Here is a 25528-nt window from a genome sequence, read left to right as displayed (position 1 = left end):
CACTATGTGATCACCGGGAGGCACACTGGTGCTGGAACGCACTTCTTTGAAATGGGCCAGCTCTCTTGTGACAGAGGGACTCTCCTGGAGCTTTTCCGCATAACTGTAGCACTCAATAGCTGTAGCCATCTCATCCAGTGACTGAGGCTCGGACTGAGCCACCCATCGGTGGAGCTCCCTGGGTAGTCCATGCAGGAAACGATCGAGTGCGACTCTTTCCACAATCTGAGTGGGTGTCTTTTCCTCAGGTTTCAGCCAATCTTGGAACAAGTGCATCAGGTAGTAGAGCTGCGCACGGGCAGGCTTAGTCTTGTCAAACCGCCAGCCATGGACTCGGTTTGCCCTTAAAGTGACAGTCACTCCCAGCCTTGCTAGGATTTCTGCTTTCAGGAGCTTATAATCGCGTGCTGATTCTGGGGCCAAGTCACAGTACACTTGTTGGGGGTCTGCGATCAGGAAAGGAGCCAGTACATCTGCCCAGTCTTTATCAGGCAGACCCTCCCTTGCTGCAACCCGGTCAAACATAGCTAGGCATGCTTCCACATTAGCTAAGGCCGTCATCTTTTGCAGAGTCCGCTGCACTGCCTTCTGGGGGTCACTCTTTACAGCGGGGTCACCTTTTGTCAATTCAGCCTGCTGGGTCACCATCTTTTGTAATCCCGCTATCTGTTCACTCAGTAAGGGATTTTTATTCCTGTTGTACAGCGACTGCTTGCACCAGGATCTGCTCCTGCTGAGCCTGTGCTTGTACCAGGGCCTGCTGGACCTCCTGATGGCGGGCCTGCGCTTGTGCATTAGCCAGTACCAGCTGCTTAACCACATCATCCATGGATTGTTCAAAAGATTTCACTGTCTGTGCAGCTTTAACCCAGGACATGGGATTAGACTGGACCCCTCAAACTGCCCAATGCACGCTCCACCAAATGTAGGGGATCAGAGGGGTGAAGAGCTGGCTCAGATGCAGTCCAGTAAAATAAAAGTGGCTTTTATTCAGCAAAACAGAAAAAAAACATAAGACCAGACAGACTTGTCTTGTCATACGGATGTGCACACAGGTACAGCTCAAAGTTCATCAGCCCACAGGCTTAGAGGTAACAGTTCATGGCTCCAAACAGAGCTACAATCTTTTTGTGGTTTAAGCTCACCCAGCAAGTACACCTTCTAGTAATAGACGTTTCTACACAGCGTGCTGCTGCATGTCTCTCTCCTACTCAACTCCACACTGACACTTTCAGCACACCTGATAATAAGCAGGCCTGAAGGGGAAGTACCTGCCTTATTCTCTTAACCCTGCCCCAGGCTGACCCTCTACACCACCCAGTAGTGTCAAGAGGGCAGATCAAGATCCCCCCCACCCAATGGATGGCAGTGGGGTCTGGCATGGGGTTCTGTCTCTGGATAGGGGGGAATCAGTTCAGTTTTCCCGAAAATGTTACAAGAGAGTCTCTTAGGGGGATTTATCCTTCGTCTCAATTGAATAGGTGAATGTTCTTCAAGCAGAGGGACAGAGCCCTTATTGGGATCCCTGGCTAGGTTGAACCCTGAGATGGGAAAGTCTGCATCTTCAGTATGATCATACAGGAGCATAGGATCCCCACAAAGTTCATCATCTGGAAGCGGGATTCCAGCCTCAGAAGGGCAGTCTGGCTCAGGTAGCATCAGGTCTTCATTAACAAAACTAATCAGATCCCCAACACACCCTTCCGTGGATGAACTAGTGCTTTCTATATTGATTTTGCTAAACCTTTGAGATGGCGGAATAATCTTTATTCTTGAACTTGAAGAGTTCTCTTTTACGGCCTTGATGGCACATAACCCAGAATTTGTTTCTGATGTTACAGGTCATAACCAGTGAGGCTTCATCTTCACTGAATTCATCTTCCCTCACTGGAGGTGGGTTCGGAGGCTGCCGGCGCAGCCAGGATCTGGGAAGCATAGGTTTTCCATTCGGGGGTGTAGAGGTCTGAGGCATTCAGACGTCAGAGAGTGGAAGTAAATGGTTCATCTTCAAGGGGCCAGTCTTTCTTTCTTGGCAGATTTGATTTTCTGGCAAGCAATCCGGGTAGTTGCTTACAGATGACATGGGGTTGAGGTCACCAACGGTCTGCTAATTTGTGCTTCCCTTACACTCCCAAGCTCCTTAACACCACACGATCCCTGGGCTGAAGATCCTGTACCTTCGCTTTCAAGTCTAAATTTTTCTTAGTCCTTCGCTCACAGGTGGCTTTGCTTTCTCCTGTCCTCTCATAAGCTTGTTTATTCTATCTACATATCCCTTATAGGAAGTCAGGCAAGTGTGATCAATGGATGTTACAAAGGCCTAGTCGACTGGTAGTCCAGACTCCCTCCCAAACATCAGTCTATAGGGGGGAGTAACAAGTAGCATCATTCGTGTGGCGGCAATGTAGTTTCCCCAGTGCTGTTTCTTTTTGTTAGGTAGGGTTTCCAGCATATTCAGTAGAGTTTGGCTGAACTTTACTTCAAAGTCAGAAATTCCAAATTGTGCACTGGCTAATTCTTCAGGCTACAGCTCACATAAGCTTTGGGTCGGAGCCCACCATCCTGCTCCTGGTACAAGACTCCACCTAACCCCTCTTGGCTAGCTTCCATATATAGTTTGGTTTAACCGGATCTGCATAGGCAAGCACTGGTGCTTAGTTGGGGCTTTTTTGAGATGCTGGAATGCTTCCTCACAGTGCGGAGTCCAGTGGTCTTGTACTGACTCCCCTCTTCAGTGTCCCACATTTCTCAGTACTTAGGCTGCCGCCTTCATTCTCTTTTTGGATTGAGGCAGCTTGTTGAGGGGCCGGGCAATCTTGGCAAAGTTCACTACAAATTTACGATTGTAGGAGCAGAACCCCAGAAAGGATCTTAACTCTGTCACTGTCCTTGGTTTGGGTCACGTAGTGACTGCTTCCAGCTTCTTTGGGTCTGCGGCAATGCCCTTTGTCGAGACAACATGGCCTAAGTATGTGACTGAAGTCCTATAGGGTTAACAGTTTTTGAAGGATAACTTTTACCCCTGTTCATGGGGTCTTGTGAAAACCTTCTCCAACCCTGCCTCCTGTTCGTCTAGGGTTCTCACGAAGACAATGATGTCATCCAGGTATACGAATACCTCAGTCCGGCTCAAGTCTTCCACGGTGTGTGCCATCAGCCTCTGGAAAAGTGCTGGAGCTCCCAATAACCCCTGGGGCATTCGGCTGAACTCAGTCTTCACCCTGTCTTTAGGGTGCACTGGTATCTGATAATACCCGTTGTTCAAATCTAGCACACTGAACCACTTTGCCCCGGATGAACACTGTAAGGCATCTTCAGTGCGGGGGAGGGGGTGTATTGGTCTGGAATGGTTCTCCTGCTCAGAGTCCAGAAGTCAATACACATCCGCAATGTTCCATTCTTTTTCTACACCATCCCCACAAAAGGGAAGGCATAGGGCAGGGATATGCAATTAGTGGACCTCCAGCTGTTGCAGAACTACAAGTCCCATAAGGCATTGCAAGACTGTGATAGCCACAAGCATGACACCCAAAGGCAGAGCATGATGGGACTTGTAGTTTTGCAACAGCTGGAGGTCCGCTAATTGCAGATTCCTGGCATAGGGGCTTCTAGACTCTCATATGACCCCCGATCTCTTCAGCTCAGCCAGCTGCTATCTGTTGTCTTCTAGGTCACTAAGGGGCACCTGTCAAGCTCTCTCTAAATGGTTTGTCTTGTAGTCAAATCTGATGCTGGGCACTCTTGGCACATGCCACGTCAAAGTCACTCTGAGAAAAGATCTTCTCCCAGCTACACAATGGACACTGGACTCTTCCCTGCCATTTAGGAGACAGCATCTCAGAGGGCAACAGTAGCTGGCTTCTCAACTTATAGCCATCTTTCCTTCCAGCCAGTGTCAGCACTCACCTGCCCCATCAGCATATGGGCCCATAGCGTGACTGAATAATACATGACCTTCTGGTAGCTGACCAGCACCTACCCTTTATTCTAAAATAGGGCCTTGGTGGGAAGTATTTCTGGGAAAAATTCCACCTCAGCGGTGCCTGCTTCAGCATCAGTTTATCACACCACGAAAGGGCCTAGATGGCTCCAAGTCAACTTGACAGCGGCCTTTATGCAAGCAATTTCCCGTGGTTGCAACACCCTTTCCTGGGTTCCCAGTCTCCACAGTCTTACCACTTCTTCTGCTGGGGCACTTTGCTCTTGGGTTTTCCACTTAAATGTCTGGTTTAGCTGAGGGTGTATGCCCTTTTCTGCTGAATAATCTTTTCCTATTACTGGAACCAGTAACCTTCTTTCCAAGTGTCAGCACTCGGGGGGCCTCGGACAGACGACTGCCAGGGTGTCAAATGTTTCTATCTTCCCAGCCATGATTGGCCCAAACTTGATCTTGATTGGAATGTACCCATGATAGGGAAATTTCTCAGTCACAATTCCCCATATATCCAGCTCTTCCAGCTTGCGTAAGGGAATGTGCTTCAGATTTTTGTCATAAAAGTCCCTATACAACAAGGTGACCTGCACCCCAGTTTGCAGTAATGCCTTGGAATAGACGACTCCTACCTAAACAGGTACTATGGGAGAAAGCCCTTCCCCCAAGGGCACTTTTCTTCACTTGAGCTGATACCTTCTCTGTTCTCTAGATCAGCCTTTTTCAACCAGGGTGCCTGTGCACCGGCGAGGTTGGCCAAACATTGTATACAAGCCAGCGTTTAGTTATACAAAGTGACAGGTTTTTACTTTGCACCATTACAACCTTCCAGCCACTAGCATCAAAACAACAAATGGAGTCATTCGTTCATAAGAGGGATGTCAGGCACCAGCATAGCATTCTTATTTGCCCCTCCCCTGTCCCTGCCTTTTAGTACTGAGGTCATATTGGCTGTGGGGAGGGAGGGAAGAGAAACATCTAGTCAGGACCAGTTTGCAAAGGTGGGTGTCCCACATGTGTGGATGTTGCTACGTTACTTAAAACTTAAGTTTAATTTTTTGAATTCTAGATGCCTTGAGGATGTCCATCATTTTAAAGGGTGCATTGACTGGAAAATGGTTGAGAAACACTGCCCTAGATCATTATTTTCATCCAGTAGAGAATCCTCTTCTCTTACTGCTTTCACCAGTTCAGGTACTACCTGCGTTCCTTTGAGCAGCAGCCGTAACACAAGTGGGTGGTTGGGTCTGGCGCCTTGCAAAATTCCTTCCAATCTAACTTTATCAGCAACCCAAGGGTCAAATCCCTTCTTCAGAATATTCTGGTGCAAGATCCGATCCACTGATGACATAATCAGACAACCTTTCTCCTGTACACTAGTGAGTGTGCTCAAACTTATACATCAAGTCAGGGAGCTTATCTATTCCACTGTAGACAGCGCACAGAGCCTTGATGTAGTCTATCGCCACACAATCTGGCTTTTCCCTTTTCAGGTTTCGAATGTTGTCTGCCGCAGGACTCTGCAACTTTAGCTTATCCTCTGCCTCTTTACTACCTCAGGCACTCTCCATTCTTAACACTTGTATGGCCTGAGCCACCCAATTTTAAAACCCTTCCTCTCCTCCAGGGGCGGGGATGAGAAGAACTGAAGCCTCCTGTACCCTTGATGGGCTGAGATGGCACTGCTCTTTACCAGACCCTCGACAAACATGCTCATGTCTGCATAAAGAGAGGCAGTTGGCAGTCTGATGGCTTGGGTTTCTGCCTCCTCTGATGCTGGGCTCCCTGATTAAAACTGAGAGCGTTCTCATTCCAAGTCTCCTGCTAACATTAGTGGCATTACTTGGGCGCCAAATCCCTTAGCTAGGCTCCCAGTGTCCTTCTGAAGGCTAACTGGTATATTCACCCCCCATTCCAGCTGGGCATAGGTACAGTCTAGTTCAGGCTTGGTTTTCACATCCATGGAGGTGAGCCCCTTGCTCTGCTATGGTGTTTCTCATCAAATGACGTACCTCCCTCTCAGCCCATTTGACTCCGGGTATCTCCATCACCATGCACAATTTCAATCTACTGAATTGCTCCTGGCCCCACAAGTTGTCTCTGCAGCAGAGTCCATAGTTACATCTGCTCTTGATACATGACATGACTTGCTAGGGCAACCCATGAGGAGTATCCCAGATGAGCCCCCAAATGTAGCGCTACACCCCCCCCCCCCCCCCCCCGTGAGGACCACTTAAAGATACCGCATCTCAATGGTTGTCATGACCTTGCAAGTTTCCCGACACCTCAGACACGCTGGGTTCAGATATTCTATAAAAGAAATGTGAATGCAGATAGAGAATAATTCGAAGCAGACCAAATACATTTGAATTAAAACCTTTGCTGTAAAACGTTTCAGTGAAGATAGAGCAGTCCAGAAACATATGGTTAGTATTGTACACTTTAAATGAACAGACAAACAAAAGTTCCACAGTAACTCCCCAAAGTAAACTGTAGAGCAAAGGTGACCAATTCTGGCCTATGGTTGCAAGTCAGAAAAATGGTAGGAGAAAGACCAATTCTGTAGTCAAACTACTCAGTTTCCTCCCCTTTTAGCAGTACTTAATGCAGACTAGCATATAATACCCAAATTAACAACCTGGTCTCCAAGTGTAAAAGAGTTCTTAGCTGTTATGGGGTCAAATAGCTGCCCATACGTTTCTGTCCCTTGAGGGGGAGCAAAGTCCTGATGTTGTAGCAAAAGTCTTTAGCTAGCACAACTGTTAGGGCCTGAAGTAATAGTGTAATATTTACATCCAGTAGCACCCATACATAACAGAGGTTTCCTTATAGAGCTGAGGGTGAGGCAAGGTAAAGGTGCCTGCATGCCCTAGGTACAAAGAGGGTGAGCAGATGCCTGCTCACTGGACTAAACGATATCAAGCTCAAGGGATGGTGTGGAGATTCTGCTGCAGGTTCCTACATTTAAGGAAAATGCTCGACCGCATTCTCTTTAAGGCTGCAGCGCAACTTGATCTGCAAAGCAAGTACTGATGACAATCGCCTGACTGTCACAAGGCCAACCGTACACTACCGAACAAAAGATGGGCCCGCACCTGCTCTCTGGACATGCTTTCTCCCTCTCCTCGCTGACTAGGACACTGCTCCGACTTCCCCTGACCGACCATTCGGATAGCTGCTGCCAGGTGAAGGCCGTGGTCCCAAGAGGCCGAATCTTCCCCAGTAAAGGCCAATTATCCCCTCTTCCAGCGTTCTGTTCTCTCCCTCCAGCCAATTGGAACTTGTAGTCTGCAATGGTCCGGCTCCAGCAGAATCTTCACTTTCTGAACTATATGTCCCCCTGCTCCTGTATTATGCCTTGCTTGCTTGCTCTGCATTTAAGATGTGACAAAACGGAGTACATGCTGAGCACTAGGGGAAACAGATGTAGCAGATGTTGTAAAGCAGAGGTGCCCAACCTTTTGAAGAGCAAGGGCCACTTAAGTGAATTGGTAACTGGTTGCAGGCCACAATGAGCGGTGCGGGAGGATAACAGGTCTGTGACCACAGACACAGCCCATTCTACTCTATGGGTCCTCTGATCCAATACGAAGGCGATTGTAAACAGATAAGTCTGTTTACATCTGCTGCTCCATAGAGGTGAATAGTAAGTCCGATTGGGTGGGACCAATCATGTGAAAGGGGCCTAAGGCTGCTTTCACACTGATGCGCTGCAATTTGCCCAAAGTGCGGGTGCAGCGCAGTGAACCTATGTATTTTCTGCAGGTTTCTGCAGGTTAGCTGCACTTTGCCATAAACTTCTATTATATTCTGCAGGTGTGGCACACTTTCTAAAGGCGCAACAAACCCGCAGGTAATAACAGAAGTCTATGGCTCAATGCAGGTAACCCACAGATCAGTTTGAAAGCAGCCCATTAACTACTGCAAAATGGATATATCCATATATACTGTGAATTTAGTAGTAAACTTGCCTTTAATAACCATCTTCCATTCTGGTATAGCTGGCTGTTGCTGTCCCAGGCGGAGTGCATTTGGTATCACTCCGCCTGTGACAGGAGTGGGCACCATATAGGAAGCATTGGCTTATGTGGCTCTGCTCCGCAGCCACTTGCTTCCACTACCAGTGGCTTCATTCCCAAAACTGCTGCTCTGGGATGGCTGGTCGGCAACCCGTGATCTGGGCTTGCCAACCTGCTATCTTAGAGCAGGGGGTCGAGGGCCACATCAGAGGGCTCCGTGGGCAACATGTGGCCCCTGGGCCACTGGTTGGGCATCCCTGTTGTAAAGTGTCCCTTGACCCCGAAGGCAATTTAGCTAGCTCCTGCCTACATCCAAAAACACTGACCTTGGAGTTTTAAATGCTTTTTTTTTAAGTGCAGAGGAGGGATTTGTCCTAAGGATGTTCATTCCCTGTGACAGCAATAAATGACTTTTTTTTAAGCAGTCAAAAACAGTGTAAAATTAAAAAAAAATATATATATTTTTTAAATGAAAGTACAATTTACATAATTTGTAGCTACTACGGGGGCATGTACAATTTTAAAGTGTGACATGTTTGGTATATATTTACGTAGCATAACATCTTTTATAGCTTACAAAAAAATTGGGTTACACATTGTGTTTTTTTGCATTCAAATCCCAAAAAGTTAATTTTTTCAACAAATAAATTGTGTCTGAAAAACCACTGCGCAATTACTGCATGACATAAAAAATTGCACAACCCCCCAATTATTCTCTATGGCCTTTGCTTTAAAAAATATATATATAATGTTTGGGGGTTCTAAGTGATTTTCTAGCCTAAAAAACGAATTGCTACATGTGAACAAAGTGTCAGAAAAGGTCTGGCCTTCAAGTAGTTAACTTAGGTTGCCGAGTTTGACTGCCACTTGTCAATGAGGCTGCACGCACAGTTGCAGCATAGTAGTGTGGCACTATAAGGCGATTTCGTCAGGAGGGGAAGCAAAGTGGTGGAACGTCTGCTAGGCAATGTTCTCCCACCAGAACCAAGCCTCCCTATTGTATTGATCAGCTCCTCAGCTTCTCTCCTTCCAGTTCTTGCAGCTCTCCACACAGGCATGCTGACAGCAAAAGCATCAAAGGCTAGATAGGGAGAGCCAAAGGGTTAGATGTGGACCTGGGGCCACAATTTGCACAATCTGCCATATGATGTAGGTTTATGAACAATTTGCTTTTGACTGTGTTGGATACTTGTTTTTTTAAGCATGCAATACAAAACATATAAAATGTTTCCAAAAAAAGACCAGTCTTACATGGTAAAAAGTGTGAGACAATCATATTTATGCAGGATCTTAGATATACAGTCTGAGCGGACACAAGACTGCCCAGAAAAGACAAATATTCTTCCACGACTTCTTTGCTTCGGTTCAGCCATGGTAGTTTCTGCAAAATAAAAAATCAGCAAGCTAGCAAAACATTAACAGGACAAAAGGCACTTTACGGTCAGGTGAGACATGTGCATTCAAAGCAGAATGGCCACAGGTTTCCTTTATCCATAGTCTACTATGAAATACAATGGAAATAAAGGAAATGCATGCTCTGATTATTATTATTCAGGATTTATATTATTTATGATTATTTTTCTTTAGTAGGAAAATTAAACTTCCTTAATCCAAGATGTGTAATGGTGTATAATTTCTGCACTACCCCTTGTGCTCCAATTTAAAAAATATTGCATACACATATAAATTATTCTGGCATTAATGATGGGTTGCAGCTTGGATCAAATGGTGTTCAACCAATCATTAAACAATAAATAAATAGGGTAAAGATGCCGCGCTACCTCTTAAGTGATTACATAAATATAATTATATAAAATTAAACCGTGTATCTCCATCAGTGTATACATGTACTAGACAATAAATAGTGAATAATGGTGAACCAATATTGGGAAAAAAAATGTGAAATAAATGTGACTTCTTCACAAAAATCTTCAAGCCTTTTCTCCAAACACCTCAGTGCCCTCATCTCAATAATGTAGTATACACACACATGTGCAGTAATATCTAGCTCACTTCTCTCTGATACGATTGGTATTCCAAGATCCCAGGCTACTCTGTAGTAAGGTCTCCCACGCACAAGGGTACTCATTCACCTAGATCAGGGATTTACAAACTTTCTAAACAAAGGGCTAGTTTACAGTCCTTCAAACCTTATGGGGGCTGGACTGTGGCTGTTGTGAGCAGAAACTGTCCTGACGTCAGTGGGAGTAAACAATGCATCTTTGTTATTAGGGGGAAGAATAGTGCCCCATTATTGGTGTCAATGGTAGGAATAGTGTCACATTGTTCGTGTCAATGGAAGAAATGGTGCCACATCATTGGTGTCAGTTTGAGCAATAGTGTCCCATTGTTGATGTCAGTAGCAAGAATTATGCCCCAATGTTGGCGTCAGTGGGAGGAATAGTGTATTTTTTCAGTGGAGGGAAAAGGCAAAGGGCCACATTCGTCCCCCGGGCCACAGTTTGGAGACCACTGACCTAGATTATCATCCTCAGTAATGATGTTGTGGTCCCTTTAGGAATGTGTGGTCTATATACTGGGGTGCACTCATATCATATATGTATCCCAATAGTGTAATATGCTTAAAAATCTGAGTTAGACTTACCAGTAACTCTGTTTCCAGGAGTCTTCCAGAACAGCCATTGAGAGATGAAGCTCATCCCACTGGACCGGAAACACATTGCCACTATCTTTTTAAAAGGCAGTCCCTTAAGCATCTGGTCAGTTTATCCAAGAACCGAAGGACGGAGCTGAAAAATTGTTAAACAGTACACCAAATCACCTTATATATACACGCACAAAAGGTGTCCGTGCTGTCCTGAAAGACTCCTGGAAACACAGTTACTGATTAGCCTAACTCCAGTTTTCCCCCAGTTGTCTTCCAGGACAGCCCTTGAGAGGATGAGCAAGCACTCACCCAATTTACGGGGGGGGGCACTGCTTTGAGGATTTCCTCCCAAATGCTTGATCTTGGCTACCCAAAATGTCCAATAGATAATGTTGAATAAACGTAGACATGCTTGACCATGTGGCAGCTTTACATATTTGTTCCAGGGTAGCACTGGCTCTTTCCGCCCAGGACGTAGCTTATGCCCTGGTGAAATGTGAATTCAGACCTTGTGGAGGGTCCAACTGTAGAGTCTTGCATTCCTCTGAGATGGCCATCTTTATCCACCTAGCTCTACTCCCATTAGAGGCTTGACTGTGATTTCCTGAGAAGAGGATAAACAGGGTCTCTGATGTTCTAAAGCTTTTTGTGGCTTCCAAATAGCTTATAAGACATCTTTTGACATCCAGGAAATGTAGCTGCTCCTCTTTTCTGTTATAGATGGTCTACTACAGAAAGAGGGTAGTACTATAGCCCAACTCCTATTAAAGGTGGAGGCAACCTTGAGGATGAATGCTTGATCAGTCTTGAAACAATATCTGTAGGAAGGGGTCACTGATCAACAAAGCCTGTAGTTCACTTACCCTGCGAGCAGATAACATTGCAATGAGAAAAAAAGTTTTGAAGGTAATAAGTCTTAAGGAGGCCATATAATGGCTCAAAGGTTTCCCTAAAGACCGCTTTTAACATAATAGAGTCCCATGTCATAATCTTACGACAAGGAAACGGTCGTAAACTTGAAACAGACTTACAGAATCTGCTTATGAGGGAGTCCTGCTGTAGGGGATGCTGCAAATAAACCTGGGACAGTAGGTTCCGATTGGAAAGCAACATCCAGGGTGGTCGATCCGTTAATGATAGTAGAAGTGAAAACCTTCCACCACCTCAGCCATCACTGCCCTCTACCTCGCCGGGCACTGGAGAGAGGGGGCACAGGTAACTCCATACCTCTGCAGTGAAAACCCGTGGCCTGTAACTCCGTTCTCAGGAGAAAAAAAAAACAAGACAGTGGGGGGAACTCTGCTGGCTAGCCAGGATAGCCCTTGATCCATGGAGCTCGTCCAGCCCGATCCCCTTTAAAAGATGGTTCCTTTTAAAGAGGTAGTGGCAATGCATTTCCTGTCGGATGGGAGGAGTGCCATCTCTCAAAGGCTGTCCTGGAAGATGACTGGGGGGAAAAATTGCTTTATTTATGCTTAAAATGGTGCTTACATGAATAAAAAAGTTACACAGGCATATCAGGGATACTTTCTGGTATGACATCACTTCCGGTCCGAATGCTACAAACTCTGCAGGCAGCATTTTAAGCATAAAGTGATTTTTTAAATGAGCTGTAAACCTTTGTTTTAAAAAAAAAAAAAAAAAACATGTCTATACTTACCTGCTCTGTGCAATAATTTTGCACAAAGCAACACCATTCCTCTTCTTCTGGGTGCCCCGCCAGCACTCCTAGACCCTCCTCAAGTGCCCCCATGGAAAAGCCACTTTCCCTGGGGGCACCCATGTGGGCTCACTCCTGTGTACCATTGCTGCTTCCATTGACACAGACATCGGCACTCGGCCCCACTCCTATGTCACTGGATTTGACCGACAGCAGCTGGCCTTGTGTGAACCAAAAGTAATTATTTTTTCACAACCGACAATAATGGCAAACAGGACAAACCAGAATAAGGTAACGGCAGCAAAAAAAATCCAAATCTAAAGAAAACAGTTTTGCCTATATTTACACTTCAACCACTTGCCGTCCGCCAGATAGCAAAACGACGTCGGCAAAGTGGTTTTGTTATCCTGATCAGACATCATATGACGCGATCAGGATAACTAGCTGGCGTCCAGCATGGCGACTGGTGGTGCGGCGTGTCAGTCTGACACACCGTAACTCCGATCGAGGTAAAGTCTCTGACGGAGACTTTTTACCACGTGATCAGCCGTGTCCAATCGCACCACCAGGACCACCAGGGATGCCCACCAGGTATGCCACCCATGGCCACCAAGGATGCCAATCAGTGCCCAAAATTGATGTCAATCAGTGCCCACCACTAATGCCTGCCAGTGTCTGCCAATTAGTGATGTTCATCAGTGGCACCTTTCAGTGCCCATCAATGTCGCCATTCAGTGCCCAGCAATGTCGCCTATCAGTGCCGCATATTAGTTCCGCCTACCAGTGCCCATCAGTGCCACCTAATTGGTGCCCATAATTGCCATCTTATCAGTACCTCATATCAGTGCCCATCAGTGAAGGAAAAAAACTTATTTACAAAGTTTTGTAACAAAGGAAAAAAAAGTTTCACTTTTTTTTTTATTTGTTTAGCAGAAAATAAAAATCCCAGAGGTGATCAAATACCACCCAAAAAAAGCTCTATTTGTGGGAACAAAATGATAAAAAATTTTGGGTACAGTGTGACAGAATTGAAAGCTGAATATTGGCTTGAGTCTAAAGGGGGAAAAGTGCCTGATATTGAAGTGGTTAAATAGAGCACACAAGGTTCAAGATTTGCACTTACCAGTACAATGCTCACAAGCTGCTCATATTCAATGGTCAGATGTGTAACCGAAATCCGTAATTCATGAAGCCAGTTTATAATCTGCACATCCTATAAAATAATATCGTAAGCAATTGCTTTGAATAAAAGGTGAAACAATTAACTTAGATATGTCACCATTGCATGGGTATCATGGACATATACATGATACACTATGCCTCATCCCTAAGAGATAAAGAAGAGAAATAGCAATAGCAAAAAATGGGACTTTATAGTCCCCTGTATTAACAATAAAAATAACATAAATATAGATCATTTATTAGAAAAATCATTAAAATCAAGTTAAAACAAACATCAAAACCCAGACTACTGTGCGAGTACACCCACTACACAAAGCATAGGTTGGGAGCCTCCAAAGTGATCACGTTGGTAATTGTACAAAATAGTCACATTGATAATTGTACAGCATAATAAATCTTCACCAAATGATAACAACCACAAGGCTATACTTGTAGGGGGATACATGGGCGCACATTAGAACGGAATTGTGCTCAACATGTTTCATGTTTAGTAATGCTTCTTCTGGAACCTAAAGGGTTAATTACAATTATATACCCTGTACAGGAGTAAACAGAATGTTTAATTGGTAACGGTTTTACAAGTATGTTCACATATTCTATACAGAGTGAGTAGTTCTGAAGTACTTACAAATAAGGCATGTAGATCATAGAGCGTGAAGAACCAGTGACGGATGTGTCCCCCCATCCTCTAAAGCAGATACGGGGATACACCTACATGTGTAGCATATAAAATGGTATACAGTGCCCATAAAGTCCCATTTTTTTGCTATTGCTATTTCTCTTGAATAAAAGGTGGTCTTAAATGAAATGTCTAAGAAAGAATACAAATAACTGTTCCAGAGAGGAACCGATATAAAACTAATACAGCACAGATGTTTAGATTCTATTAAATACAATATTTAAAAAAAGAGAGTGTCCGTTTATTAAAATTATAAAAATTATCATAGATACACAGCTGGGGCTGTAGCCAAAAGCAACAATTCTGTATTTCAATCTTTTTATTGATTTAAGTATAATGTACAAACTTGAGTACAAAAATGGTGACCCATATACAGTCAAATAGTACATTATAAAGACGACATAAAAAAGGTATAATAATTACAAGTCAAGATTTAAAACAGGTGGAGTCAAAAAACAGGGCAGTCCGATTATTGGTAAGATATCGCTACATACAGCAAAAATAACACTAGTTTTCAAAGAACATATATATGGACTGGCAGGTAGAATCAAACTTCGCAAATTAAACAGATCTCCTATCAGATTAACAATTTAATGACCAGCGAATTTCAGCAGTTATAACAGGATGATCATCCCAATACCGTTTTTTTTTAGAACAGGCAGTCAGCTCTCTTGTAATGGCAATCGGAGTGGCTAACCAGCTGCTCAATTGTGAATACTAACCGCATTTCGTGTGTCTCTCTTCTCACTGGGAGACCCGAGCGACCAGCTGTCACATCTGCAGGCTGGTTGGACAGCCAAGCAAAGCTGGATTTGGCTCTAATCAGCTTTTCATGACATTCACTTCCGGTTTATCCGGATGTTAACGTCGCTATTTTTTAAAGTATTCAAAATACTGATCTTGGTGTTTTGAGTGATTTCAAGGGCAGAGGAGGGATTTGGGGGTCCTATAGACCGAAGATCCCTCCATAAAGAGTACATTTCACATGCCTATTACTGTCACAAAGAATGTTTACATTTCTTGTGACAGCAATAAAAGTGATAAAAAAAAAAATGTATAGCAACTGTGTAAAAATGTAAAAACTAAAATAAATGAATAATTAAAAAGAAAAAAAGTGCTGTCAGTCCCGCAAACAGGAAAACTGAAATCGTCTCACACATGTGAGGTATCCCTGCAAACGTCAGATCAGGGGCAGTAATTCTAGCACTAGACCCCCTGTGTAAATCTAACGTGATAACCTGTACAGGCTTTCAAAGCATGTCAAATTTATGTTGTTTGTCACTCTTGCACGGGCGTGCACAATTTTAAAGAATGACAAGTTTGGTATCTATTTACTTGGCATAACATTATGTTTTTATATTACAAAAAAATTGAGTTATGTATGATCAAAATTCAAAAAAGTGTATTTTCTCTCAAAAAATTGGATTTGAAAAAAATACTGCTTAAAGTGGAAGTAAACTCCCCTATCGTTTTCAGCCAAGGAAGCTGCCATCTTTGCCTCTGTTTAATCTTCAACTGCTATGGTGCTGCACATGTGATTCGTTATGACACCAGCCATTGGATGGTTTGATAGTTTGGCTGAGAGCACAGCCAATGTGCAGTTAGCATTCCCGGCATGCCTTTTTTTTTTTTAACTGTTTAAATTGATGAGTTTACTTCCACTTTAACCGCTTCCTGACCAGCCGCCGCAGTTATACTGTATCAGGTTGGCACCCCCGCGCAAGCTCACGGGGGCGGGATAGCAGGCACGGGCATACCTGCTGCACGCGGGGGTGTCGATGCTCATGATTGATGTTTGTGATAACCGACGGCCACGAGTGATCGCGAGCATGAGGAACAGAACAGGGAAGTGTATGTGTAAACACATAAATCCCTGTTCTGTTCTAAAAGGAATGACAGATTGTGTGTTCCCATTAGCTATGAACCACGATCCGTCACGTTTTCTAATCAGTCCCCTCCCCCTTCAGTTAAGCCACATACACAGGACCGGACTTTCCGGCAATCTAGGTCAGACGGGATCAGTCCGTCGGAAGAATACGATCGTGCGTGGGCTAGTCTGATCATTTTTCGGAAAAAAAAAAAAAAATCAGATGGACCTAGAAATAAAACATGTTAATGGCAGCACAGTGGTGTAGTGGTTAGCATTCTCACCTAGCAGTAAGAAGGGTCACTGGTTAAAATCCCAACCATGACACTACCTGCCTGGAGTTTGCATGTTCTCCCTGTGCCTGCGTGGGTTTCCTCCGGGTACTCGGGTTTCCTCCCACAATCCAAAGACATGCAGGTAGGTAAATTGGCTTCTGTTCAAAATCAGCCCTAGGATATGAATGGGGACCTTGGATTGTGTCTCCTTGAGGGTAGGGACCAACATGAGTGTGCAATGTACAGGGATGGGGACAATTGTAGACACTCACTCAGGTTGAACTGGATGGACTGGTGTCTTTATTCAACCTAACTATGAAACTATGTTTCAAGTCTATCCAACGGACTAAACATCAGGAAAAAAACACCCGTCTGTGTGCTAGTCCGACGGACCAAATACGATGCAAGGACAAAATTGACTACTGGCTTCCTTGAACTTCCTTGTTTAGTCCCGTTTACGTCATCATGCTCAAACTGAACAGACTTTCGAATGGACATTCGTGTGTGTCCGTTAGTTTGGAAAGTCCATCGGACCTCCGCAGAAAGTACGTCAGGAAGACCTTCGGATCAAAAAGTCCGGTCGTGTGTACGTGCCATTAGAATGACCTCCCAGGGAACACAGTTAACCTCTTGATGGCCGACATTCCGGCTTACTGGAACCCCCCTGAAACAGCGGGACTCCGCAGGGGGCGGTATGAGGAATGGAGAGCAGTGATGGGAATTTAGGCATCCGGTGCGGAGAGCTCGCATCCCACCTGCCGCACAGCGGGATAGAGCCAGCTTAGCCCTGCAGTGAGATCCCCCTCCCCCTCATCTCTGCATCAAGTGACCGGCCGGAGGGTCCAGCGAGTTATCAGGCTCGGAATGAGCGCACCATACGCTTGCATTGATTACATCTGTGTTGCTTTGGGTCCACCTGACAGCCCCAGCGAATAGTGCTCGGAACAACTTCCCGTACAGTTGGGAGAGAGATCTTCATGTCCCCCGAGAGAAGAGTGAGCAGACGGGGATGAGTGACGGGTCCCAGCTGATCTTCGGGAGGTGTATGTACGGACAGGCAGTTACCAGATGGGAGGCAGCGGGCGGACAATCAGCATGTTCCAGGGACTGGAGTGGTGAGTGGACTGCTTGAGAGCTTAATCTGTAACCCTCAACTGTGTCATATTATCCAAGCAGCTGCTGTGAATTTGTGTTGGTCTTAGATATTGCCAAGCACCCCACTGAGATGATCTTTTCTACAGCAACCTGATGACTAGTCTAGAGACATTGCTACTGGACTCCCCCCCCCCCCCCCCCCTTTATAGACTTCCATATACTACTAATAGCATTACAATACCTGTGTGCTATTAGCATTACAGTACCTGTGGATAATACCTGTGTGCAATGATTATTTCTGCTACCAAAGTACAATAGACAGTACTTTAGAGTTCAGCCCGGCAATATCAACTAACCCTTTTTTTCTGCCACGCTTCCACCTGCCTATGCCACGTCCCCACCACCTACTAAAAACTTCATATTGCCTGTTAAAGTAACAGCTCAAAGGTCGGACATATTGAGATGGGGTAGAAGTTTCTCGCTGATGAGAGCAGCCCAAGGCGGGGGAGGAGACTTCGCTTGAGTATTGAGCGACAGTGGCAGGGACCCCCGAGGTCCTTAAGTTAGAGGCCATGGTATAGCCCCTACCTTTCGGATACATCACTATTGCGTCCTAGGTTATGGCATAGGATGACACATAGGATAACATGGACAAAACTAGACATTCATGTGGACAAAGTCACCCCACGCTACTCCCTACTGTACTAAATGATATGGTCAGTGTAATCTGCGAATTTGAGTGTGGAGAAATGCTGTGGGTATTATAGTACCGAGGTCGCTTATTAGTAAACAAGGGCCTGATAAAGGGAACTCCTATTATTTGGACAGCTGCTGCTGTCATTGAACTCTCACACCTTTGCATACCCTGCGTGTTTCCAACAGAACTAAGGTCACAATAGCACTGTGGATTTTTGCTGGCATTTGTAAAAATTTGCGCCTCTCGGACGGAAAGTATAGTGACGTCAGTGTTGGGGGCCAAGCTGCTGGTGTGGAGCCTGACCAGTATAGCACAGGAGAAGCTGGTGGAGGCGCTTCGAGTAATAAATTGCAGGACCATCCTCACCGTATATGGGAAGAGGTGTAGCAGGGGGACACAGCAAGAGGAGCTCACAGAAAAAGCCTTGACTGGTGGGCTGAGTAAATTACGTGGACTACCCAAGACTTTTTTTCCTTTTTCTTGTTTTTAGGACTCTGGAGCGTGCCGTTTGTGGGTTGGTGACTCCCTCTGTATTTCCCAGGATTGACGGCGGATCGGGTCGCACCGGAGGGGCTTCCAAGTAACAAAGGGAGTGAAAAGGAAAAAAATTAATAAAATACAGAGGGTCTCACCGCCACAATAGGAGAGTCAAAGATACCTACTGGAAAAGCTTTGTACAGTGTTTTGGTGCTTTAATGTTTTTTGACCTTCTACATCCCTTACAGTATCTGTGGAATAAAGGAAATTAGTATGATGTGAGGGTTATGGGACCCCCAAAAAAAGCAATTTTGACTAGTGACAAGATAGGGGGTAAAGTGAGAGGAGAGGGCGAGGAACTGACATACATCAGTAGTAGTTAAATAAAAATGAGGGGGGAAACAGGCAAAACGGGTAAGAATATACCGCCTGCCCCAAGTCCGGGAGGTATCCAGTGGTATATGGCAAATAACACCAGTATAACAGAAGACGTACAGGGCAGCCCCAAGCTAGGAATACCCCCGAGGTCAGGCTTAAATAGACAGAAGACCCTGGAAGATAGCAAAGGGGGGAAGGCAAATGGGGCCAAGGCAGGGGGTCAAAAGATGCGGGTAACAGCCCACAAAGCAGTGTCAAATTACACGAGGGGAGGGAGGAGACAAGAGTAGTAGAAGAGGAATCCAAAGAAGTTTGCAACCCTTATCTCAGGAAGAAGCTCCACAAATAAAGGAGATGCTTGCAGTGATATTTGAAAAAATGGAAGCATCTTTAAAAGCAGAAATATTGGGGCGTGTCTGGATGGCGACGAGGAAAGTCGCATTGCAGCTGTGCTCCGCGGATCGTTACCGAATCCACAGCCATCCTTCGCTGTGGTTCGGTCTTTCTGCCCACAGGCACCGTATCCTCATCATTGGGTCCCCCCTGTACTGCCCTATACGGGTACTGCCATTTTTTGTTGCCCGCAGGCCAGCCCGTTGCGGGCTCCATTGGCAGTCTGCCACCCGCCATCTTGAGGCCTACAGGACCAGCCGCTCACCTGCCATGCCCGCCGGGAGCCGATCCATCGGTGGATGAAGAACACACAGAGAAGGCTTCTCCAGCCGCCGAGATCTTGGAGACGGGCACCACTTCCCGGAGCGATCCTCAGGCCTACTTCAGCTCGGTGAGTCCCCTGAGGGGTTGTGACTGGATCCCCCCCCCCTCGGGTATTCTCCCCGCTGGGTGGGCGCTGTGTTTGTGGGCTGTGGGGAGGCTGAGAGCTGAGTGAGCCCTGGAAAAATCCCCCAATACTGAGCCGGAGATTACCTAGCTGCAGTTCTTTCTAAGAAAGGCCCTGGCACCGGCCTACTCCAGAAGTCGGCGGCCATCTTGCTACACCCACCACTCCATATCTACCATCCTCACAGCCTGCCACAATGAGGTGGGAGTAAAACAACTATCAAACCTCAATATGTGCCCCACCACCATTACCCAGCAAGATTTTTAAATGAATTCCATGACCCCTACAACGCTACACTAGCTTCTATAAGCTCCAGGGGTAAGCATCTCTCTTCATTACAATACTTAATCGCCCCATGGGCAAAATTGGACAGCAACAGGAATACTACAAACCACTCTCTGAACAGCAAAAAGGGCCTATTATGGACCGATTTGTTACCAGATCCCAGCCCCCTCTCCCCACTGCTCTGCGGACCCTTTCTCCAATATGGATCTACCTCTGGGATTGGAGAACTCTAGCTGCCCCCCAGCTACCGCCTCCCAAACCTCTGACATGGGCCCACCTCCCCCGCAGGGGATCCTTACCCCAGGCATTTTAGATGCTAAACTGGATGCTAAACTACATCTCCTCCAACAAATCACAACCAATGTCTCGGTCGAAGTAAATAAACTAGCGGTGAAACTGAGAAAGGAAATCAACCAACTTGGCGAACGCACAGACGCGCTCGAAAACAAATTAGACGAAATGGTCACCTATGTTCAGTCCATCGAGGAAGAAAACCATAACTTGCGCCTCTCAGTGTCTCAACTGCAGCTTCAACAGGAGGACCTGGAAAATAGAGAGAGACGCCAGAACCTGCGCTTCAGAGGTATCCCAGAGAGCGGAGACCCTGACTTACGCGCCTATCTGCTAGGCTTCTTTAACACCCTAGCTCTTTCGATAGTGGACATAGACTGGCGCCTTGATAGGGCACATCGATCTATGGCCCCCAAACCACCTGCAGGAGCCAGACCCAGAGATGTCATCGTTCGGTTCCACTTCTTTGAAAGCAAAGAGGTACTGATCCATTCCACGCGCAATAAACCTCATATTGTTTATAATGGGGTGAAGTTGCAGATTTTTAGTGGCCTCTCTCCCATCACTCTAGCTAAACGCAGGAACCTTCGGCCGATTACCTCCCACTTAAAACACCACAAGGTCCCATACTACCAGGGATTTCCCTTCCATCTGCTAGTATCTAAGAATGGTGCCCAGTACAACCTACGTGATCTTCCGGAGAGCGAATCTTTTCTAAAGAGCCTTGGTCTGCCTCCCCTTCCTGAAGATGACGTGCATCCTGCTGATGTCCAGACTCGCCTTCTCCCCAATACTCCAAGCCGCATCTGGACACCCGTGAGAAACAAGCCCAGGAGGCAGCTCTCCACACCTCAACGCCCACGGTTCTCCAAGCAAGCCCCTGACCTCCCCCAGCAACCTCCACGTAGTTCAGTTTCGGATGCTGTCCGCATCTCCCCCATCTTTCTTTTTCCTTTGAGAATTAAAAGAATAAGATCTTGTTGCTATGACTATACTAAGTTTGTCCTATGTCTTGATTATTCAAGGCGGGACTTGACTTCCCCATCCCATGGGGTTTCTCAGCTACAAAGGATTATATGTTGTTAATGCATTTGAATGTTTTTGAATTCATAAGGAGAGTAGATGGCCCTTTCCATCTTTGCATTCGACCTCCTCTGGTGACCGTCCGGTCAGGACCCTCCTGACCTAGGCTCATACCCTGGCTCTCCTGAGGTACATGTACCCCTCAGGCTCCCAAGATGTTTCATTCTTTTTTGTTTTTGTTTTCTGCTGTTTTTGTTGTTGTTTATTTTCAATGTTTTATGTTGTACTGTGTCCATTCCTATAGATCAGTATCATTATTTACACATGCATTGCTTAAGCTGGTACGGCCTTAGGCCATCCCATCTGGGGATATACCCGGTCTTTCTCCATTACCTAGGAGTGATTGACACTAACGGCACCTATTACCAGTTAGAGTTCTGTCTCATTGTTACTTATTGTTCGCTGTATTGTAATCCTATGACTCTTACGCATGCTTCCCCACCTAGATTGCCAATATGGCTTTAAAGCTCTTGTCATACAATGTAAAGGGCCTATGTTCTATACGTAAACGCTGGCTGGCCCTGAAGGAATTCAGGTGATTATGTTACAAGAAACACATTTTAAAGTAGATGGCTCCCTTAACTTTGCCTTTAAACACTTCCCCACCTCCTTCTTAGCCTCTGACCCCTCAGGTAGGGGGGAGTTGCGATTCTGATCAGAAAGTCATGCCCCATTAAAGTAAAAAAACTCCCATGTAGACCCCCATGGTAGATACCTCATTCTAGACTGCCAATATTTTAACACCTCTCTGACCCCCGTCAATCTTTATGCCCCCACCGGTCAGATTGACTTCCTTAATCGCTTGTTTGATTCCTCCCACAATCCGTCACAGCCCTTTATGATAGCTGGCGGGGACTTTAATCTGGTTATGTCTCCCACCAGAGATAGACAAACATTGTTCTCTTCATCACCTTCCAAGAAGCTTGCATCTCAAGCTACCTCCTTCCGTCGGGTTATAAGATCCCATCTACTATTTGACTCATGGAGGATCAAGCACCCCACAGCTCAGCAGTTTAGTTCTATGCCCCAGCACATAAAATGTATTCACAGCTGGATCACTTCTTTATCTCTGCCCCTCATTCCACACGTGGTCGATTCTGAGGTGATGCCCATCACTTGGTCAGATCATGCCCCCATTACTCTAGATCTTCTGCTCACTGAGGCTTATCCCAGATCCTGCAATTGGCGACTTAATCATCTCTTACAATCTGAATGCTCCCACTCTGCCCTGGCGGGGGGGCCTTACGGAATTTTTCCACCTAAACAGAGGGTCGGTCTCTGACTTTTCCACTCTGTGGGAGGCGCACAAGGCCCCTTTTTTAGAGGTGCTTGCATTGCTGAGAGCTCTAGACTGAAGAGAGACAGAACCAAACTTGTTTGTTCTCCAACTTCCGCTGTCCTCTCAGCGGAAGCGTTTGTGCGCCCCCACGGTGGAGAGATTGCGGAGAGTCACCCTGCTCAAGGAACAGATAAAAACAGCACAACTTGACCAGGCAGCTAAATCGTTACTCTGGACAAAGCAAAAGTTTTATGAATTCTCCAACAAACCCCACAAAATGTTGGTTAACAAGCTTCGTCCGCGCACGTTCAACTCCTTCCCTGAGTTCCTTATACAACCTGACGGAAATAAGACCCATTGCCCTCGTGAAATCTCAAACATTTTTGGCAAATTTTACCATAGACTATATAACTGTTTAACCCCAGAACACCACTTTCATTTCACACTAGAGAAATTTGACTCATTCTTCTCCACCCTGAAACTCCCCAAGCTCCAACTGATCTAGAGGCCCTAAAGAAAAGCGTAACGGCGGAAGAGCTCTCGGCTATAATACAGGAGCTTCCTTCGCATAAATCACCTGGCCCTGATGGCCTTCCCTATTTTTACTATAAAACTTTTTGGGATATTTTGGGTCCACACATGCTCACCTTATTTGATTCTCTACTTGGGGGCATCCCCGCCCCACCCACAATTCTCACACTCTTACATCTCAGTAATTCCCAAGCCAGGTAAGGATCCCTCCATCCCAGACAATTACAGACCTATAGCTCTTTTAAATTCGGATTACAAGATATTTAAAAAAAATCTTTGCTTCTAGATTATCTGGCCTTGTCCCCAAACTCATTTATAGAGACCAGGTGGGGTTGGTCCCTGGCAGGCACGCCGGAGATAACACCCGACGTACAATCAACCTAATAGACCTTCTGGATAGGACCAACAGATGAGCTCTGATACTTAGTTTAGATGCACAGAAGGCCTTCGATTGGCTCAGCTGGCCCTAAATGTTCACTACGCTAAAAGTGTATGGCCTTACTGGCCCCTTTTTAAAAGCATTAGAGGCTCTGTACTCGAATGTTACTGCCCAGGTACAGATGTCCTTCACGTCACCTCGTTTCCCCATGATCAATGGAACTCGGCAGGGGTGCCCCTTATCACCCCTTTTATTCATTTTATGCCTTGAGTTCTAGCCGAGTCCATTCGAACTCGCCCAGATATACGTGGGGTGGTGATGCGACAGGGGGAGTACAAATTATCACTCTTTGCGGACAATATCTTGCCAACTATTATCAACCCATTAGTCTCCCTGCCCTTGTTACACAATTTACTCTCCATATTTGGTGGTATCTCTGGTTACAAAGTAAATACCTCAAAGACCGAAGCTCTACCCATACATATCCCCGCAACACAACTCTCCAGGCTTAGGGAAACATACCCGTATAGATGGTGCAATGACTCACTCAAATACCTGGGTGTACTCTTGACCCCTTCATATTCCCACCTATTCCACGCAAACTACCCTCCCCCTATTCCAAGACATACATAACTCCCTACTATCCTGGTCCAAATACCCCCTGTCCCTCCTGGGAAGGATCAACGTCCTTAAAATGTAAATCTTGCCCAGATTGCTCTATCACTTTGAAACACTGCCGGTTGCCATCCCATCTCCACAACTAAAACTTCTCGGCCTAGCCAGTTCGGTGGTATTTGCACCTAGAGCCCGGGGAGTCCTGGGGGCTCCAGATATTGTGAAATATTATCATGCTACTCATTTAAGAATCATCGCCACATGGTCCTCTCTAAATGCCATGAGTCAATTGGCTGCTATTGAGAAGGGGGGTGCTATATCCAGCTCACCTGTGCTCCTTGATCTGGGGCACTCCGTCCCCTCTACACCCCAACCTAAGGCGTCAATGTACAGCCCCAATGTCCCTCACCCTGGACATATGGCAAAAGTGCCAAAAAAAGTACTCCCTTACTTCACCCTGCCCCCCCCCCCCCCCTTACGAATGTGCTGTTTAACCCAACTATTCCTGATGGATTGTCCCTGGGTAGGATTTCCACATGACTTGACCACCCCCTTCCAACTTCAAAATTTGGTGCACCCCGTTTCGCAAAAGTTTTACGCTTTTGAGATCTTACGTGAAAAGTATGACATCCCCAACCATTTGTTCTACTTTTATCTACAAGTTAGACACTTCTTTAGCTCCAAATCTCCAACTAACCCTTGACAAGCCCACAGCCGTCGAACACCTATGTGCCCAGGGACCTCACCAATTACATCTAAACTCCTCCATCCACCAAATCCTCCATGAGTCGACCTCCTTAAATTAACTTACACATTTGTATATGAGTAAATGGACTCAATTTTTGGGTAAACCTATCACTCTACAGACGTGGGATAAGATTTGGGCCTCCACCTTTAAATCTTCTAAATGTGTCACACAAAGGGAAACTGCTATAAAAATCCTTATGTTCTGGTATAGAACCCCTGATGTCATCCACAAGTTTGACCCCTCGGTCGGAGTATGGGGCCCCCCCTGCCCAGAAACCCTTAATAACCACACCAGCTGGTAGCAGCACCACCCCCCCAGTACCCATTTCCCTCTCATCCACCCTCTTTGTACTATGTCGGGTAACCCCCTCCCCCCCCTTGGAGACTTAGCATGACAATCATATGGATGTTGTAGTTGTACTGTCATCCTTTGGCCTCCGGCCCGCTGTTTCAAGGTTATCTTGTCTTTTATAAACTGTATGTTATTTACTTTATCTGTTATAGTTATGCAGTTCACCTCTGTGCCTGCATACGTCGACAACAACCTCTGGCTTTCACAGTCAAATTTTATGTTATCTCCTATAAACCTTTCTACACACCGATTATTTC

At 45.8% G+C, this 25528-nt stretch overlaps 1 protein-coding gene across 8 annotated transcripts in view; it reads right to left on the bottom strand.

Moving 5' to 3' along the window:
• The window catches only part of RRN3 (RNA polymerase I transcription factor RRN3), an 863266-nt gene that overhangs the window by 598475 nt on the left and 239263 nt on the right, over positions 1–25528 (bottom strand). For 6 of the 8 annotated variants that reach the window (XM_077448886.1, XM_077448888.1, XM_077448892.1 and 3 more), the window contains 2 exons: positions 13342–13431; positions 9202–9331 (listed from right to left, as the gene is read on the bottom strand). In XM_077448886.1, coding sequence (XP_077305012.1) covers positions 9202–9331; positions 13342–13431 — 220 coding nt within the window. Of the gene's footprint in view, positions 1–9201; positions 9332–10555; positions 10701–13341; positions 13432–25528 lie in introns of those variants that run through there. The other 2 variants (XM_077448893.1, XM_077448890.1) reach the window with 2 other exon arrangements.

Source organism: Lithobates pipiens, unplaced genomic scaffold (assembly GCF_037356315.1).
Source record: "Lithobates pipiens isolate NorthernLeopardFrog02 unplaced genomic scaffold, aLitPip1_a1.2 Scaffold_22, whole genome shotgun sequence".
Lineage (NCBI taxonomy): Eukaryota > Metazoa > Chordata > Amphibia > Anura > Ranidae > Lithobates > Lithobates pipiens.
This window is presented reverse-complemented; position numbering and strand designations above follow the sequence as displayed.